The sequence below is a fragment of the Ostrinia nubilalis genome, chromosome 19 (assembly GCF_963855985.1).
Source record: "Ostrinia nubilalis chromosome 19, ilOstNubi1.1, whole genome shotgun sequence".
Lineage (NCBI taxonomy): Eukaryota > Metazoa > Arthropoda > Insecta > Lepidoptera > Crambidae > Ostrinia > Ostrinia nubilalis.
Genome location: NC_087106.1, coordinates 2887519 through 2906528, shown reverse-complemented (window position 1 = coordinate 2906528; position 19010 = coordinate 2887519). Strand labels below are relative to the sequence as shown.

At 45.2% G+C, this 19010-nt stretch overlaps 1 protein-coding gene across 1 annotated transcript in view; it reads left to right on the top strand.

Moving 5' to 3' along the window:
- Positions 1-19010, top strand: part of LOC135081335 (dynein axonemal heavy chain 1-like) — a 111585-nt gene that overhangs the window by 25799 nt on the left and 66776 nt on the right. Inside the window, exons 24-39 of the mRNA XM_063976053.1 lie at positions 513-612; positions 1304-1495; positions 4593-4770; positions 7436-7568; positions 8009-8097; positions 8664-8802; positions 9970-10108; positions 10995-11173; positions 11682-11845; positions 12368-12544; positions 13180-13303; positions 14138-14235; positions 14344-14416; positions 14961-15078; positions 17473-17651; positions 18727-18889. Coding sequence (XP_063832123.1) covers positions 513-612; positions 1304-1495; positions 4593-4770; positions 7436-7568; positions 8009-8097; positions 8664-8802; positions 9970-10108; positions 10995-11173; positions 11682-11845; positions 12368-12544; positions 13180-13303; positions 14138-14235; positions 14344-14416; positions 14961-15078; positions 17473-17651; positions 18727-18889 — 2245 coding nt within the window. The remainder of the gene's footprint in view (positions 1-512; positions 613-1303; positions 1496-4592; positions 4771-7435; positions 7569-8008; positions 8098-8663; positions 8803-9969; positions 10109-10994; positions 11174-11681; positions 11846-12367; positions 12545-13179; positions 13304-14137; positions 14236-14343; positions 14417-14960; positions 15079-17472; positions 17652-18726; positions 18890-19010) is intronic.

The following is a 19010-nucleotide window of genomic DNA, read 5'->3' as shown; positions in this document are numbered from 1 at the left end:
ATCATTTTACCGAAGTCAGCCCTATACAATCGGCGCAGTGCCGATCACTGACGTTTGTCAACAAAATGGTGCTTGACTCTTGAGACAGGCTAAATTACACCATATTGTTAATGACATTGAGCATACATTTTTTTAAATACCTTCGCGAAGTAAAACTTCTGTACGTAGTACTTATTATTATTCTGTGCCAGAGCCCACAGAAACGGAGCCGCGAGTTATTGTACTAGTTGCACATTCGTCCGCAGCTTCGTATGCAGGCTAGAAGCTCGCTCATGAGCGATCCTCCCTGGCTTCGAGGGAACCCCCAATCCCCTCCTCCAGTTGTTTTTATAGAGGTTTTTTCCTCGCGGCCCTGGTACAACAGGACCCCCGGCCCGCCGTAGCGGGTTACAGTCTGCTCCATGCCGCTGCTCAGTCATTTCTGCTGATCAGAGAAGTACCGAGAGCGGCCCTCCAAAGAATGGGCTATTTGAGCTTTATTGTCGTATTTATATATTTTTGTTTGATTACAGGACGACATCGACGAATTCAGACCTCTAATACCTGTCATTCAAGCGGTCAGAAATCCGGGTATGAAGGAGCGACATTGGAATGAGTTCATGGAGAAAGCTGGTAAGATACTTTCATTCACAGTGGATATGTTAACGTAAGCCAAGCATGGTAATGAATGTCGTAAGAGGCGACTAAAATAGAAATATGTAGGCCTTCCCAACAAGTGGTTTGGGAAGGCCTGCTCTCTCTTAGCCAGTGTGTATGCCAAATCCTTCATTTGCCTCTAAGGTCTAGTTCAACAACGCGCGATAACCGCGTGGTTCTCATTTTCAAGGCACTGAAGCTGAAACTGAAACTGAACCGCCTCTGTGGTCTAGTGGTAAGACCACCTGCTTCAGACGCAGAGGCCCCGGGTTGGATTCCCAGTGGGGGCAGATTTTTCTGTTTGTTTTGGTTGGTGGTAGGGCTTGTTTTAAGTCCGCCTGGCTAGCTACCACCATCTTACCTAAGTCTGTCGCCATAAAAACTGTTAACAGCATTGTTGTGTTCCGGCAGTTAGAGGTAAGATAGCCAGTTCCTCCGTGGTTGAGGATTCCGGGTGAAGCTCGCTTCCACCTTCGGCCTGATCATTACTTACCATCAGTTGAAATACAGACAGGCCAAGAGCTTCCTCGTTGTGGATAAAAAAAGCGGTAACCCTGCGGTTACGGTTTTGCAAGTGTACGAGAAAGAGCGCTGTGTCTGAACCAGGCCTAAGTCTTGTCGATTATGAATATTAGTGATAGAGCTATACCCCTCTATCTTTCTCCAGGTATAACCGTGACGATGAACGAGAAACAAACATTCACGATGTGTCTGAAGCAAGGCATGGCTGCCCACGGCGAGCTGATCGCCGAGATTGGGGAACTGGCCAGTAAAGAATATGTCATCGAGCAGTCCCTGGACAAGATGCAGGGCGACTGGGCCAACAAGGCCATGGAGATCGCGCCCTACAAGAACACTGGTGAGTGGTGACAGCTGACGTCACGTGTGTCTTAAGGCTATTGAGTGGTGACAGCTGACGTCACAGTGTCTCCAGCGAGGCATGCGAGCTGGCCAGCAAGGAATACGTCATCGAGCAGTCCCTGGACAAGATGCAGGGCGACTGGGCCAACAAGGCCATGGAGATCGCGCCCTACAAGAATACTGGTGAGTGGTGACAGTTGACGTCACGTGTGTCTTAAGGCCATTGAGTGGTGACAGCTGACGTCAAGAGTGTCTTAAGGCCATGGAGATCGCGCCCTACAAGAACACTGGTGAGTGGTGACAGCTGACGTCACGTGCGTCTTAAGGCCATTGAGTGGTGACAGCTGATGTCACAGTGTCTCTAGCGAGGCATGCGAGCTGGCCAATAAAGAGTTCGTCATCGAGCAGTCCCTGGACAAGATGCAGGGCGACTGGGCCAACAAGGCCATGGAGATCGCGCCCTACAAGAACACTGGTGAGTGGTGACAGTTGACGTCACGTGTGTCTTAAGGCCATTGAGTGGTGACAGCTGACGTCACAGTGTCTCCAGCGAGGCATGCGAGCTGGCCAGCAAGGAATACGTCATCGAGCAGTCCCTGGACAAGATGCAGGGCGACTGGGCCAACAAGGCTATGGAGATAGCACCCTATAAGAACACTGGTGAGTGGTGACAGCTGACGTCACAGTGTCTCCAGCGAGGCATGCGAGCTGGCCAGCAAGGAATACGTCATCGAGCAGTCCCTGGACAAGATGCAGGGCGACTGGGCCAACAAGGCTATGGAGATCGCGCCCTACAAGAACACAGGTGATTGGTGACAGCTGACGTCACGTGTGTCTTAAGGCTATTGAGTGGTGACAGCTGACGTCACGTGTGTCTTAAGGCCATTGAGTGGTGACAGCTGACGTCACGTGCGTCTTAAAGCCATGGAGATCGCGCCCTACAAGAACACTGGTGAGTGGTGACAGCTGACGTCACGTGCGTCTTAAAGCCATGGAGATCGCGCCCTACAAGAACACTGGTGAGTGGTGACAGCTGACGTCACGTGCGTCTTAAGGCCATGGAGATCGCGCCCTACAAGAACACTGGTGAGTGGTGACCGCTGACGTCACGTGTGTCTTAAGGCTATTGAGTGGTGACAGCTGATGTCACAGTGTCTCCAGCGAGGCATGCGAGCTGGCCAGCAAGGAATACGTCATCGAGCAGTCCCTGGACAAGATGCAGGGCGACTGGGCCAACAAGGCCATGGAGATCGCGCCCTACAAGAACACTGGTGAGTGGTGACCGCTGACGTCACGTGTGTCTTAAGGCTATTGAGTGGTGACAGCTGATGTCACAGTGTCTCCAGCGAGGCATGCGAGCTGGCCAGCAAGGAATACGTCATCGAGCAGTCCCTGGACAAGATGCAGGGCGACTGGGCCAACAAGGCCATGGAGATCGCGCCCTACAAGAACACTGGTGAGTGGTGACCGCTGACGTCACGTGTGTCTTAAGGCTATTGAGTGGTGACAGCTGACGTCAAGAGTGTCTTAAGGCCATGGAGATCGCGCCCTACAAGAACACAGGTGAGTGGTGACCGCTGACGTCACGTGTGTCTTAAGGCTATTGAGTGGTGACAGCTGACGTCAAGAGTGTCTTAAGGCCATGGAGATCGCGCCCTACAAGAACACTGGTGAGTGGTGACCGCTGACGTCACGTGTGTCTTAAGGCCATTGAGTGGTGACAGCTGACGTCACAGTGTCTCCAGCGAGGCATGCGAGCTGGCCAGCAAGGAATACGTCATCGAGCAGTCCCTGGACAAGATGCAGGGCGACTGGGCCAACAAGGCCATGGAGATCGCGCCCTACAAGAACACTGGTGAGTGGTGACAGCTGACGTCAAGAGTGTCTTAAGGCCATGGAGATCGCGCCCTACAAGAACACAGGTGAGTGGTGACCGCTGACGTCACGTGTGTCTTAAGGCTATTGAGTGGTGACAGCTGACGTCAAGAGTGTCTTAAGGCCATGGAGATCGCGCCCTACAAGAACACAGGTGAGTGGTGACCGCTGACGTCACGTGTGTCTTAAGGCTATTGAGTGGTGACAGCTGACGTCAAGAGTGTCTTAAGGCCATGGAGATCGCGCCCTACAAGAACACAGGTGAGTGGTGACCGCTGACGTCACGTGTGTCTTAAAGCTATTGAGTGGTGACAGCTGACGTCAAGAGTGTCTTAAGGCCATGGAGATCGCGCCCTATAAGAACACTGGTGAGTGGTGACAGTTGACGTCACGTGTGTCTTAAGGCTATTGAGTGGTGACAGCTGATGTCACAGTGTCTCCAGCGAGGCATGCGAGCTGGCCAGCAAGGAATACGTCATCGAGCAGTCGCTTGACAAAATGCAGGGCGACTGGGCTAACAAGGCTATGGAGATCGCGCCCTACAAGAATACTGGTGAGTGTACCTTTAAGGGCTAAAATTGCGCGGGCGCACAGAGCAGGTACCCTATAGGTAGGTATAAAGTATGGCCAACGAGAAGCGATACCAAATGTAAACAAACCCAATGTCATTGTCATTTAGAATAGTAGGGGTGGGTTGCACCACCTATCTTTACCGGTAACTATGACGATAACCGGTGCTTTTTGTATGGAATTTGACAGATTTTTGACGTTTGTCAAAGTTAAAGTAAGATGTTGCAACCCAGCCTAAGGGTTTGACTTTGACATATTTTGGCGGGAGAACGAGACATTACGACAAATACACAAGAAGGGAAGAGACAGAATAGATTGTCAATTTGAAAGTCGAATCGACCTTTTGTATCGCTTCTCGTTGGCCGTACTTTAGATGTTAGCAACCAGTTGCTAGTAGCGTCAGGGTGACTTGTCGACAGTATGTCACTCTCACTCGCGACTCAATATCTGCGTCATACCATCGATGAGAATGTTACAACATAGTTGCTCCACAAACCTTAAGCTAGGTTGCACAATCTTACTTTAACTTTGACAAACGTCAAAAATCTGTCAAACTCCATACAAAAACACCGGTTATCGTCAGTTACAGTCAAAATTAACTAGGTGGTGCAACTCAGCCTTAATTTATTCAAAACATTCTCCCCACACAGGTACATTCATAATGAAGATAGCGGACGAAACGCTCCAGTTATTAGACGAGCATCTTCTGGCCACGCAGCAGCTCGGCTTCAGTCCCTTCAAGGCGGCATTCGAGCTGCGCATCACAGAGTGGGACGAAAAACTACGTTTGACGCAAAAAGTCGTGGACGAGTGGATCGAGTGCCAGAAGTGAGTCAGAGAGTACAGATCGAATCTTTAAATTGAAAGAAAGAAACATTGCAATGAACATCACAAAAGGCAAAAGAGGTAAATAAAAAAAAAGACAGAGGGAACACATAAAACATACAATGGAAGAGAAAGTAAATCGAGCAGTGCCACCCAGTCGCACAGCGATGCCCATCGCAACGGGACCCCACTCAGCATATGCCGTGGCCCACGGTGAGGAAGGCAACGACGCTGGTTTTCAGTGTGCCCCATGCCGAGTAAATTGCACAATTACTGCTCAGTTTAGGCCCACCAGTTGGCGCCACTGTTAACAGATCCTGTCACTCGCAAGACATTGGTAAGTGTATATTTTATAGGTATCTTTAGTGACTTTAGTAACGCAGCAGCTCGGCTTCAGCCCCTTCAAGGCAGCATTCGAGCTGCGCATCACAGAGTGGGACGAAAAACTACGGTTGACGCAAAAAGTCGTGGACGAGTGGATCGAGTGCCAGAAGTGAGTCCTTTTCTTCTTTATACACTCAGCGGCACGGAATTTGGCCCAAGCCTAAATAACCAGATATGAGCCCAAATAGGTGTTGTATGCCTAAGTTTCATGTGACATGTTAACAGAACATTTGTTTTTGTTAATTTAAGAGCCTAGATTCATAAGTAAATGCGTCTGTTTAACTTTTGTGACTCTAGAAACGCATTTCGTAGTTGGGGCGCAAAGAGTACTGGATGTTTAAATTCGATATTAAATGTTGTAAGGGTCTGGCGTTTGTTTTTTATTTTTAAATTAATCTTATGGTTATTCTCATTTCTAGAATTCCAGATAATGCCCATTACTCCAGCTCAAGTTGCTCAAATAGTGTTGCTTAGAAGTCAATGGCGTACGCAGCGGAAAATGGCTGAAACTTTAATTTTATCACGTACAATCTTAAGATAAGCATTATAAAAGCATGACCAGACTGTCCTTTACACAAGAAGACCAGGAAGTGGGGAATTAAGGTGTATGTCAGCGCGCGATGACCGGATTATCGTGCTTGCAATATCAAGGAATCGGGTTCTCATTACGGTTGAGATACGCCAGCGTTTACAAACAACAAGCCCAGTGAATATCAATGAGCACACAATAAGAAGAAGGATGGAGGAACGTAACCTGTATATTCTAAGATAAGCTCGAGGACCAGAACTTCTCCGACACTTTTGCGAAGTGCAACTAAGGTTTTCTAGAGAACATGCAAATTGGACGCAAGGCTCATGGAGTAAACTTTCTATGAAAACTGGCAGTTTGCGTAGTAACCCTTTTCCGCACCTTCTCCATACACTTTCACGGCCGTCTGGAGCTCTTAAGGTGGCTCTGCAATCATCGATCCATAGAACTTTATTCCATGAGCCTTGCGTCCAATTTGCATGTTCTCTAGAAAACCAAAGTCGCACTTCGCGAAGGTATCGGAGAAGTTCTGGTCCTCGAGCTGGTCTTCGAGTTTGTAGGTTACGTTCCTCCATCCTTCTTCTTATTGTATGCTCACTGACATTCACTGGGCTTGCTGTTTGTAATCGCTGGCGTATCTCAACCGTAATGAGAACCCGATTCCTTGATATTGCAATTACGATAATCAAGTCATCGCGCGCTGACATACACCTTAATTCCCCACTTCCTGGTCTTCTTGTGTAAAGGGCGGTCTGGTCATGCCTTTAAAATGCTTATCTTAAGATTGTACAAGATAAAATTAAAGTTTCAGCCATTTCCCGCTGCGTACGCCCTTGCCTTCTAGGCAACACTATCTGAGCAACTTGAGCTGGAGTAATGGGCATTGATCTCAAATTCTAGAAATGAGAATAACCTTAAGATTAATTTAAAAACAAAAAACAAAACGCCAGACCCTTACAACATTTAATATCGAATTTAAACTTACCCGTACTCTTTGCGCCCCAACAACGAAATGCGTTTCTAGAGCCACAAAAGTTAAACAGACGCATTTATTTATGAATTTAGACTCTTAAATTAACAAAAACAAATGTTCTGTTAACATGTCATACGAAACTTAGGCATACAACACCTATTTGGGCTCATATCAGGTTATTTAGGCTTGGGCCAAATTCCGTGCCGCTGAGTGTAGATGGATGATCTGCCGCGCGATCTTTCAGGACTGAGGACAGAGAGAACCTTTAGAAATTACAGTATAGGCTTGGGCAGACCAAGTGCGGCCATATTAGCATGACACACCGGACGCAGGGCGGTAGCAGCGCGTTGAAAGCGGTTTTCGAATATTTAAATTTTTGACAAGCGCCCGCAATGCAACTGCTTTGAAACTGCGCTGCTTTCAGTGTGCCTCAGCCGCGCTGCAACTGACCCACACTTTTTGGTCTGTGGAAGCCTTAAAAGGTTGGTCCTACTGCTTGGTGATGACGCTTTATTTGAGACTATCAGTCGACGCCATTGGCAAGTAAGATTCTGTCCCTTGGCTTTTAACGGGCTTGGTCTGGTGTTCGCATCCAAATATGTAGCAATTCGCAAGTAAAAAGTTCTTCACACTAGAATCATATCTATTTATTTTGATTTGCAATGGTCTATGTGTGATGTATTCCCATTCTCTGGTAGGTACTCGTACTACATTACTCTGCTTGCGAAAAGATAGTGCTGTATGTAACACCCAAGGGTATTCATCATACATTTCACATCCAGGGAATGGATGTACCTGGAGCCTATTTTCACGTCAGAAGACATCTCACGCCAACTGCCACTTGAAGCCAAGAAATACGGCACCATGGAGAGGATATGGCGGCGGATAATGGGCACTGCTGCTGCTTGCCCTAAGGTCGGTTATCGAATGAGTTACTGAATGAGTGATTGCAGAAGATAATATACGTTTTAAAATTAAATAGCATTTTGTGTTAGGATTTACCCTACATAGGTAGATAGAATGTACTCCGAAATGTGAAATGTTTACATTCCCTGTAAAAATTACGGATATTTCAGTTCCTATTAGTTCATTGCAACTTATCCTGATGTCACAGATTCCATTTATATCAATCATTAACTGTATCCTTATCATTTGTTGACCATATTTCGCTATTAACCCTACACTGTGGAATGCTATAAATTATTAAGTATTAAAAAAACTCTAATAAGGCAAGGGGAATATAGTTCCCACATTATTGTGAATCTTATCCCCTTGTGTTAAGGTTCTATAACAATTTTAGTTTAAAAAAAAAAGGAGATATTCCTGCAGTTTAGTGCATAATGTATCTGTTCCAGTTAATGTTGATCTGCCCGGACAGCCGGCTTCTAGACAGTCTGGTTGAAGCGCGGCATCTGCTGGCAGTGGTAGCGAGAGGATTGGCGGAGTGAGTTCTAAGTTCATCACCCTTTATGTTTGCTTTACATATAGAAGAAAGGTGTACGCATGAAGTTTACTGAAACTGGCATGATTTAAAAAGCTAGACGGATGTGTCAAATGAAAAAATTCCCCTGTGTTTAAACACTTCGCATTAGAGTCGATAGATATTCATTCCAGTCTAGATTGGTTTTCTAAATGCAACACCATCTTTTGGGGAAAACTATGTAGCCTATGTTTTATTATTTATTAATAAAGCTGTTTTTGCTTTTTAAAAAATAGATCTGCGGAAACGCTGATCAGTCCGAGTATATACCTAACTTTAAAAAAGTACTTTATAGATCGTTTCATCCACGACGCGCCCCACCATTCTTTCGCTAATGTTTGAGTGTTGTCGGTACACGCTAAATCATCCATGAGTGCACACGCACACACTCGGATTGCTCGCATCAATCGCATCCCCGCACCCCGCGCTTCCCTCGACCAAAAATTGGTGGGGCGCGTCTTCGTGGATGAAACGATATAGTAAATATAAACACAGGACAAAACAGAATAAATATCTTCTATTATAACCAGGTACATGGAATTAAAACGGCTGCGTTTCCCTCGCTTCTTCTTCCTGAGCGACGACGAGCTGCTCGAGATACTGTCTCAGTCGCGCAACCCGCGCGCGGTGCAGCCGCATCTTAGGAAGTGCTTCGAGAATATTGCCAAGGTCAGAGATAATAGGATCTTGTAAGATTTTACCATAGATATACAGGGTGTTAGGTAAATGGGTATATGAGCCGACACTAGCCCTAAAAAATATATATATTTTTTTATCCACAACGAGGAAGCTCTTGGCCTGTGTCCCACCTTATGATATCAAATTTCTGACTTCACCATGCCATTTATATGCCCATGTTAACATGGGCTAGTGTCGGCTCATAAACCCATTTACCTAACACCATGTATACACCACTACATTTTTATCACCAAAAAAAAATTCTGGGTAATGAGTTATTGACACTGATCCTATTTATGCAAAAAAAAAGTTAAGTAAAGTTACTCAAAATTTCATCCCACAATTGGTAATTCATGGACACACGCGTCGCTAGCACTATTTACGTAAGATTTACACTTATTAGAACTCAAAATTACTTGAAATGTTGCTTTACAATGGTCTAAGTAAGTAATAATAATAACTCTGGAAGCGTGGTCGAGGCGTGAGCGAGACAGACAGATCGGGGCAATGAGCGCGTACGACTACTCTAGCGAACAGCGGAGTGCCCCAGCTGTGACGCGTAAAATACGGAGTAAAGAAAATTTCATAAAAAAATTAACTTTATTAAAAACATATTTTTTTTCCTTCAAATTTTCACACATTTCTACATAACCTGTTAAATTTTTTTCGGTGATAAAAATGTAGTGGTTTGGAGAGATGTCAACTGCCGGTAGAATCACCGGACCGGAGCAGTGTGAACAAGTTTTTCCGGAATCAGTCACCCGCCCGCCCCGCCCGTACTCCCTTCGGCCCTTTTCACATGTCCCGGTTGCCGGCTAACCGGCGCCGGGTACCCGGTGGTGAAGTGTATGGGCATGGTACGTAGCTTTCACATGTTCCGGCGTAATTAATCCGGCATGCCCATACACTTCACCACCGGGTACCCGGCGCCGGTTAGCCGGCAACCGGGACGTGTGAAAAGGGCCTTCGTGTCATGCGGCTCGCATATTTTGATGAAAGTAGACTGACTTGACTTTCTTGTGGGATCCGGCATCCGGCGTAATGTGAACACTTTGTCCGGCATCCGGTTCCCGGAAAATTTGCCAGTCCGGCGTAGTGGGAACCGGGCCATCTTACATCATTTGTACTATTCTATTGTAATTGAATTTTGTCTGCCAGGTGACCTTTGAAGCGGATCTCAGGATCAGCCACATGCACTCCAGCGAGGGAGAAATTGTCGAGCTCAAGTACAAGTTCTATCCCTCGTCCAACGTGGAGCAGTGGCTTTTGTTGCTAGAGGATACTATGAGGCACACAAGTGAGAACACCTTGATATACTATAGCATCATCATTGGTCATTGGTCCTTTGAGCCGGATCTCAAGATCAGCCACATGCACTCCTGCGAGGGAGAAATAGTTGAGCTCAAGTACAAGTTCTATCCCTCGTACAACGTGGAGCAGTGGCTGTTGTTGCTAGAGGATACTATGAGGCACACAAGTGAGAACACCTTGATTTATTATAGCATCATCATTGGTCATTGGTCCTTTGAGCCGGATCTCAAGATCAGCCATATGCACTCCGGAAAGGGAGAAATAGTTGAGCTCAAGTACAAGTTCTATCCCTCGTACAACGTGGAGCAGTGGCTTTTGTTGCTAGAGGATACCATGAGGCACACTAGTGAGGACATTTTATTACCTACTAGGTGGCTCGGTGAAATTCGGGCCGCCACAAAATTTCTGTTAGATTAATATTTTTTTAAAAGTTATACAAACCTTTGTTTCTTGCCGCGGAGGAAATGCTTTGCGTACCGCCTCCACTGCCGGGGGCAGGGTCGTGTGTAGGACTTCCTTGGGTAGACTTCGCGGTGTTTAGCTTACCATCAGAAAGATATTAATATCACTTTGCATATACACCCCTCGAAAGTAGCGAGGTACCCTTGTCACATTAATTTTACAGTCGTGTTTGCTCATACATCTCGGTTTTTAAGCACCGAGGGTCAGTGTGCGGTCAGCGTTATTCTAAAATAAGCCTTAGAAATTACTACGCCTACGCTAAAACTTGCGCGGGTGCAGCGTGTAATCGCTTCGGACGACAGACGCGGGCCTACGCTCAGCAGCTGGCACCCGTCTATTAATGCACGCAAATTAATGCATTAGTTTTACAGTAGGCCCTTAAATAACTACATGGTCTGTCTGCCATCCAGTCCGGCTGACACTGGTAGCTGGTCTAGAAGAGTTATGGACGATGCCGCGCGCCGAGTGGGTGCTGCGCTGGCCGGGGCAGGTGGTCATCGCCGGCTCGCAGACCGCCTGGACGGCCGGCGTGGAGGCCGCCATCGAGGACTACCGCATGGACCAGTTCTTCGAGGAGAACCTGCTCATGGTGAGTGGTGGAGGGTGCAGGTGGTGATAACAGGCTTGGAGAGATGTGAAGATGTGATGAGACCGTCTTTAGCTGCTAAAGAGGACTACCGAAAGGACCAGTTCTTCGAGGAGAACCTTCTCATGAAGAGTGTTGAAAGGTGCAGGTGATGATAGCACGCTTAGAGAGATGCGTGGCGTCGTAATGAGACTGCTTCTAGCTGCTGCATGTACTGTATGGAGTTCCTTGAGGTGAACCTACTTATGGTGAGTGTTAGAGGCAGCAGTTGCAGGTGATGAAAATATGCTCGGGGAAACGTAAAGTTGATGAAGGTATGATAGCTAGTTCCTCTATGGTTGAGGACTCTGGATAAGCTAGCTTCTACCTTCGGTCTGCCAAGTCAATACCTGCCCCTAGGACTTGATTAGTATCACGCCCTTTTTATCTATATTCGTACTCGTCCTTATCGATCTGAGTGTTCCAGGAACAGTCGCTCTATAGCTATTCTTGACATAGCCATTTGTTTCAGCTGGACAGCCTTCGCGGTCTGGTGAAGGGCGAGCTGACGTTCTTCCAACGCGAGGTGGTGTGTGCTCTAATCGTGATAGAGGTGCACGCGCGTGACGTCACCAGGACGCTGGTGGATGAGAACGTGAAGAATGTGTCTGACTTCCAGTGGACTTGCCAGCTTAGGTATGCATTTTTCGCAAGTTGAATCAAAACATTTGCCAACAGGCTGGCCTAGCTTGTTTGAAAGAAAGAAACAATTATTACGATGAAAATCACAAGAAGGACAAAGAAGGTATAAAAGGAATGAAGGTGTTTGCACCAAAATATCAGTAGTTTTTTCCATTGGCTTTGGTCAATTACCAAAGTAAGGATTTTTAAAATGTTTGTTTTTTAAGACATCCCTCCTAGCTCTTTTAGGAAGGCTAAATATAGATATGCTTAGGTGGGTGGGTTCACCACAATAGTCTAGACGCTCTTAGGGACCGAACTAGTATTCTCCGGATTCGGCAGTCGACCTCAACAGATACTCAACAGTTTACTGTTGAGCTAATGTCACCTGTCATTGACATGTTTAAATTCTTCCAATACTTGAAAACTTGTGCAGGACCGGTCTTTGTGGAAATCCTTGGGGGAGGCCTTTGTCCAGCAGTGGACGTCTTTTGGCTGAAACGAACGAACCTGACAACATGAACGTGTCTCCACCAGGTACTACCAAGTAGTGAAGCCAATGTACGAGTTTGAGGAAGGCGAGTCCCGCGAGATCTACCAAGATGAGAACCGACTAGACACCGCGCCTTATTACCGCCAGTTCAGCCAGAACTACTGCGACGTTAAGGCGTTAAACTCCGTGTTCAAATACTCCAGCGAGTACCTTGGGAACAGGTGATAAACACAGGCTACTATAAACATTGTTTTCGTATTATTGTTGTCTTTCAATTTAAAATATCCTAGGCACCCTCGTGCGTTGTTTACCTTAATTTTCCCGCCTACCCGCGCTAGTTTTAGCGGAGGCCCTCAGTCTGCATGTTCTCACAAATCTCATTCTAATAGCTCTGTATACTAGTAGCTAGATATAAGTCGCGTTATGCAAATAATTTGTTTACTAAACTCTTATTAAAGTTTGGAAATAAAAATAATGGTAATATTTCGCAGTATTCTTGAAGTGACCCTGGCTTACATACTTGAAAATTTTCGCAATGACCGAATGATTAGCAAATGACCTTTCGTTTGCCGGGCAACTAAGCCTAAGCGCAGACCATAGATTATTCGTCGGCCAATAGTTTAGTCTGGCAGTTGATCAGTATGGGCATGTATGGAAGTACGCACATTACAGCGATCTGATTTGGCCGATTCTTCGTACATTAATTTGTACGAAGAATCGGGCCCAACTATCGGCCAACTAAAAGTCGGTGGTCTGCGCCTAGTCTAAAGGCAAGCGAAAGATCGTGGCGATCTATCTATAGTGTCCATTTGCAGTGATAGCTCTTAGTGACAGTTCATAACAATACTTATTACAGTGGGCGGCTGGTGATCACGCCGCTGACCGACCGTTGCTACCTGACGCTGATGTGCGCGATGCATCTGTACTTCGGCGGCGCGCCCGCCGGGCCCGCCGGCACCGGCAAGACTGAGACCACTAAGGTATATCAGCCAGACGATATCAAATTCAAATTCAAACATTTATTGCATAGAATAGGTATCTTCATCATCATTTCAGCCATAGGACATCCACGGCTGAACATAGGCCTCCTCCAATAATTTCCATGTTGATCGATTGGTAGCGGCCTGCGTCCAGTGCCTTCCTGCTACCTTTATGATGTTCGGTCCACCTTGTGGGTGGACGTCCCATGCTGCGTTTTCCGGTACGCGGCCTCCACTCCAGAACCTTGCTGTCCCATCGGCCGTCAGTTCTGCGTACTATGTGCCCTACCCATTGCCACTTCAGCAGATATCGCATTTTATGTGTAGTTGTTATATGGATGAGTTTGCAGCAAAATGTAGGTACAGTCCGTGTCAAATAGTTCGTGACACCCGAAGTAGCCAGAAAGTTCGCGACACGCCTCTGTAACAATCGGAAGAAGGTTGTGTTGACAACTTTTTGTGTCATAAACTATACTTACGAGCAAAAGTATGGAATCACGCCGATGTGTTTGGTTCCGAGCCATCTTAAGAACTGAATGATTATGTATATATTTATAGTATCAATTTAAAGTGTAAAACATTACCTTTAAAATGGTACCATTTTTAATTATCTTCTATTAGTCATTTAGTTGTTACGATCGCTCGGAACAAGTATGGTGATTCCATACTTTTGCTCGCGAGTGTATTTGATGCTTACTGTACCTATGTCTGTTGTGCTGTCATGTGCTGGACTGTACAATATTCGTGTGTGCTATGTGTTCTACGTTCTATGTGCATGCGTGACCTTATATACTACGTGATTTTATAATAGTTTTTACTTATTATTTTTAATAGGATCTGGCGAAGGCTCTCGCTGTGCAATGCGTTGTGTTCAACTGTTCAGACCAGCTCGACTTCATGGCCATGGGAAAATTTTTCAAGGGACTGGCTGCGTAAGTGATTACTCTTTGTATACATAGATGACTCCCTGACCATATTCACATAATGGAAGTTAAAAGCTCGTAAGAATTGTTATTATTTATATTATTTTTTCATTACAGGTCTGGAGCCTGGGCGTGTTTTGATGAGTTCAACCGAATCGATATTGAAGTGTTGTCGGTGGTCGCTCAGCAGGTATTATTAAATACATGATATTCATGATTTAACCAAACGTTACTTTATTACTTAGTACGCGTGGATCCCATTTTATCCCCTTAGGGGTTGAATTTTGCAAAATCCCGTCTTAGTGAACACCTACGTTCTAAAAGGAACCCCCATGCAAAATTCGAGACTCCTAGCACTTGTAGTTTCTGAGATTTCACGATGAGTGAGTGAGTTAGTAAGTCAGTGACCTTTCGCTTTTATAGATATAGATTACTAGCTTTCCGCCCGCGGTTTCGCGCGCGTGGAATTTTGTCTGTCACAGAAAAACTTTATCGCGCGCGTCCCTGTTTCAAAAACCGGGATAAAAACTATCCTATGTCCTTTCCCGGGATTCAAACTATGTCCCTGCCAAATTTCATCAAAATCGGTTCAGTGGTTTAGGCGTGAAAGAGAGACAGACAGACATACTTTCGCATTTACAATATTAGTATAGATTCACAACGTAGAAGCGTGCAATTTAGTTTTCTGTGGCTGCAATTATGATCAAAATTAACAAATCAAAATTAAAATCCAGGTGGTGACTATTCAGAAGGCTCAAGTGGCTCACCTAGAGAAGTTCATGTTCGAAGGCTGCGAGCTCCCTCTGAAGGCGTCTTGCTCCGTCTTCATCACCATGAACCCTGGATACGCGGGTATGACGTCATCTTTCGCGATAGTGTAGATGACCATAGAGTCCGTAGTCTTTCTGCTAGAATTGTTATGACCAATATAAATCTAATCTGTTAAAGTTTCATCCATCCGTTCGGAAAATATTGTTAAACAGTAATAAATATCCATACATCCTCAAACACTTTATTTTATTTTATTTTTTGTACTACACTTGCGAGCAAAAGTATGGAATCACTTACATGAAGTTGTTTCCACGCGATCTTGTGTGCAAACCAATTTGTTAATAACAAAAAAAGTAGCACCATTTTAAAGATTAAACTTTTAACTTTAAATTGATACCAAATTCATTTAAATCATACCAGTATTTAAAAAGATATCCCGGCTGATGTAAAGAAGTAAGGAAAAATACATGTATCAACTGTTTGATACGTCGCGAGTTGCGGCCTATTTACCCCCCATAAAAGCAAGTGTTTTCGGATTTTTGCTTTCACACGTTGATCCATACACATCTCCGCTTCTTTTGACACTTTACCTGGGATTCTACACCTTCAGAAGCAGCACAAATCGTTGCACTATTGCAAGAAGGGCTCAGCCAGAGGGCTGTCGCACGTCAGCTCCACATAAGCCAGTCCTGGGTTTCGAAAGTTTTAAGACGCTTTCGGGAGACTAGTGGCTTTATCCCGAGACTAAGTTCTGAACATTGCCGGTGCACATCGCAGAGGGAAAACCGTTTTTTCATGTCAACTTCTTTACGAAATCGTCATTTGACTGGTATCGACGTCCAGCAAGAGCTCAGAAATTTTCGTAGGATAGCTGTTAGCAAGTGGACAGTTCGTCTAAGATATAAACAATAGAATTTGACTCCAAAAAGGCCTGCCACAGGCTTGAAACTGACGGCAGGTCACCGATAAGCACGCTTTCAATTTGCTCCTACACATCTCGATGGGAAGTCGAGCAAGCCACCCCCATAAGCCAATGTTTTAGCGAACCAGGACTGCACAAATCGCTCCCCAGGCCGTCTATAGACCCGACCTCTTCGACTGCTGCACTGCAAAAACAGTCTGCATTCAACGGAGAACAAAACTCGCCTCCATTATTCGCCTTCCGAGTGCGAGCTAATTGAAAGCGTGCTTGTCGGCGACCTGTCGTCAGTTTCCAGCCTGTGGCAGGCCTTTTTGGAGTCAAATTTTATTGCTCATATCTTAGACGAACTGTCCACTCGCTAACAGCTATCCTACGAACATTTCTGAGCTCTTGCTGGACGTCGATACCAGTCAAATGACGATTTCGTAGAGAAGTTGACATGAAAAAACGGTTTTCCCTCTGCGATGTGCACCGGCAATGTTCAGAACTTGGTCTCGGGATAAAGACACCAGTCTCCCGAAAGCGTCTTAAAACTTTTGAAACCCAGGACTGGCTTATGTGGAGCTGACGTGCGACAGCCCGCTGGCTTAGCCCTTCTTGCAATAGTGCAACGATTTGTGCTGATTCTGAAGGTGTAGAATCCCAGGTAAAGTGTCAAAAGAAGCCGAGATGTGTATGGATCAACGTGTGAACGCAAAAATCCGAAAACACGTGCTTTTATAGGGGGTAAATAGGCCGCAACTCGCGACGTATCAAACAGTTGGTACATGTCTTTTTTCTTACTTCTTCACATCAGCCGGGATATCTTTTTAAATACTGGTGTGATTTAAATGAATTTGGTATCAATTTAAAGTTAAAAGTTTAATCTTTAAAATGGTGCTACTTTTTTAGTTACTAACAAATTCGTTAGTACACAAGATCGCGTGGAAACAACTTCATGTAAGTGATTCCATACTTTTGCTCGCGAGTGTAGTTGATACTTTCTTTTTTGTATGTTCGTCAATCGTTTTGCTTCTTATATGTACCTTAAATGACTGACACCCGTAATCACAAACATTACTATGAGGTCTCACAGTGCGCGTGGACGCACAGGGTGACACACGAACCAATCACAGTTCTATTCAACGCTCTGCGTTCGATTTGCTGCTTCACATTTGAATACGGGCGTGAATGTTATTGAGCCATTCGATTAAGAAGTTTAATTCAATGAGGGTTTTCGGGAATGAAAAATCCGCCAGATGGCAATACGTAGACGCGAGGTCCAAATGCTGCATGATTGGTTATTTTTGACATGACATTGACAGATATGTCAAAATCCACCAATCACGCAGCAGTCAGACCCCACATCCTCGTCCCGCCATCTAGCGGATCTTTCATTCGCGAAAACCCTCATTGAGCTCTCATTGACACCTGTGCATTATATCTTGTATTGTGTATTGTGCCAAATAAACAATATTCTATTCTATTCTATTCATTATAGAATGCAATAAATGAATTGTATCGATCTACCTCCATTTTCAAAAATAAATTGATTTGATTTGATTTAACTTCAGGGCGCACGGAACTCCCTGACAACCTGAAAGCGTTGTTCCGACCGATTGCTATGATGGTGCCGGACTATGCTTTGATCGCGGAGATCTCTCTGTTTTCGTACGGGTTCTTCGAGGCCAAGATCTTGGCAGGGAAGATCACCACCACCTTCAGACTGAGCTCGGAACAGCTGTCGTCACAGGTCAGTCGCACTTGTAGCATTTGGAACCTTCAAGAATATGGTACTTTATTTTATTTTATTTATTAGGACAACCAACAACACAAACACGCATACATGGAATTACTATAACCACAGAATAATAATAAGTACTACGTACAGAAGTTTTACTTCGCGAAGGTATTTAAAAAAATGTATGCTCAATGTCATTAAAATTAAGGTGTTATTTAGCCTGTTTCAAGAGTCAAGCACCATTTTGTTGACAAACGTCAGTGATCGGCACTGCGCCGAAGCTATAGGGCTGGCTTCGGTAAAATGATGTGACGTGAGGTGACAAACTGCGGAAAATGGCGGAGGAAATACATGATTTAGCATGAATTATCATGAATAATATTAACTACTTATTTACCTCTCAGTGTCTTGAGGCACCATTTTATTTATTTTCTTCCATCATACACAAGAATACGCGTGCGTGAGTCAATGTTCGCTTGTATGTGAGGCCTTGTCGAATAGTATCCTGTAGGTGGGCCATCGTGCGTGTTTTGTTTTCGATGAAAACTCGCGGAGATGAACAGGCCTGCTATAACTAAAAGTGTTTAGATCTTAGTGTAGTTCATCATCAATAGCCCTTTACAGTCCACTGCTGGATTATGAACCTCCTCCACTTTAGTGGAAGATTTTGCCATAATCTCCACGCTTGGAAGGCGGGTTGAAGATTGCAGTTTAAGAGATTAATGTTTATTAGAGAGCGCTGCTGCCCGTTCTCTGTTTAATGGGCAAGTCCCTAAGTTGCCTCTTACGATACCCGCGGGTATAGTAAATGTTCATACTACTAGTCATTTGATATAGGAAGTTAACCTTCTTGAGTTTCGAAATCGCGACAATCCCATAGAAGGCATAGACAAGCTACGATGTCACGTTTTCGCAAACGAATTAATACAAATGACATTATACGTCGCGCAGCGAGAGTTGAGCCGAATAATACAAGCCAAGATTAGTGTTTATGTATTTGTATACGCTTGCCGCACTGACGTTGTGCGTAGCCTGATAAGCGCTTTTTATCACGCTTGCATAATCGTTATACTTGATCTGCTTCCAGGACCATTACGATTTCGGCATGCGTGCGGTGAAAACAGTGATTCTCGTGGCCGGCAACTTAATTCGTCAGATGCCAGACGGCGAAGAACGGCAGATCGTGCTACGCGCGCTAAGAGACGTCAACGTGCCCAAGTTCTTGGCTGACGACTTGCTTCTATTCAATGGTGCGTGACTCGTCATCAAATCATTTAGTCTCCATGCTAATTTACCAGGGGCAAATAAAGGGTTTGTGAAGCCTGCAGAAAGCCAGAAGCTGGTCAAACGGGTTTGTGAAGCCTGATGTTC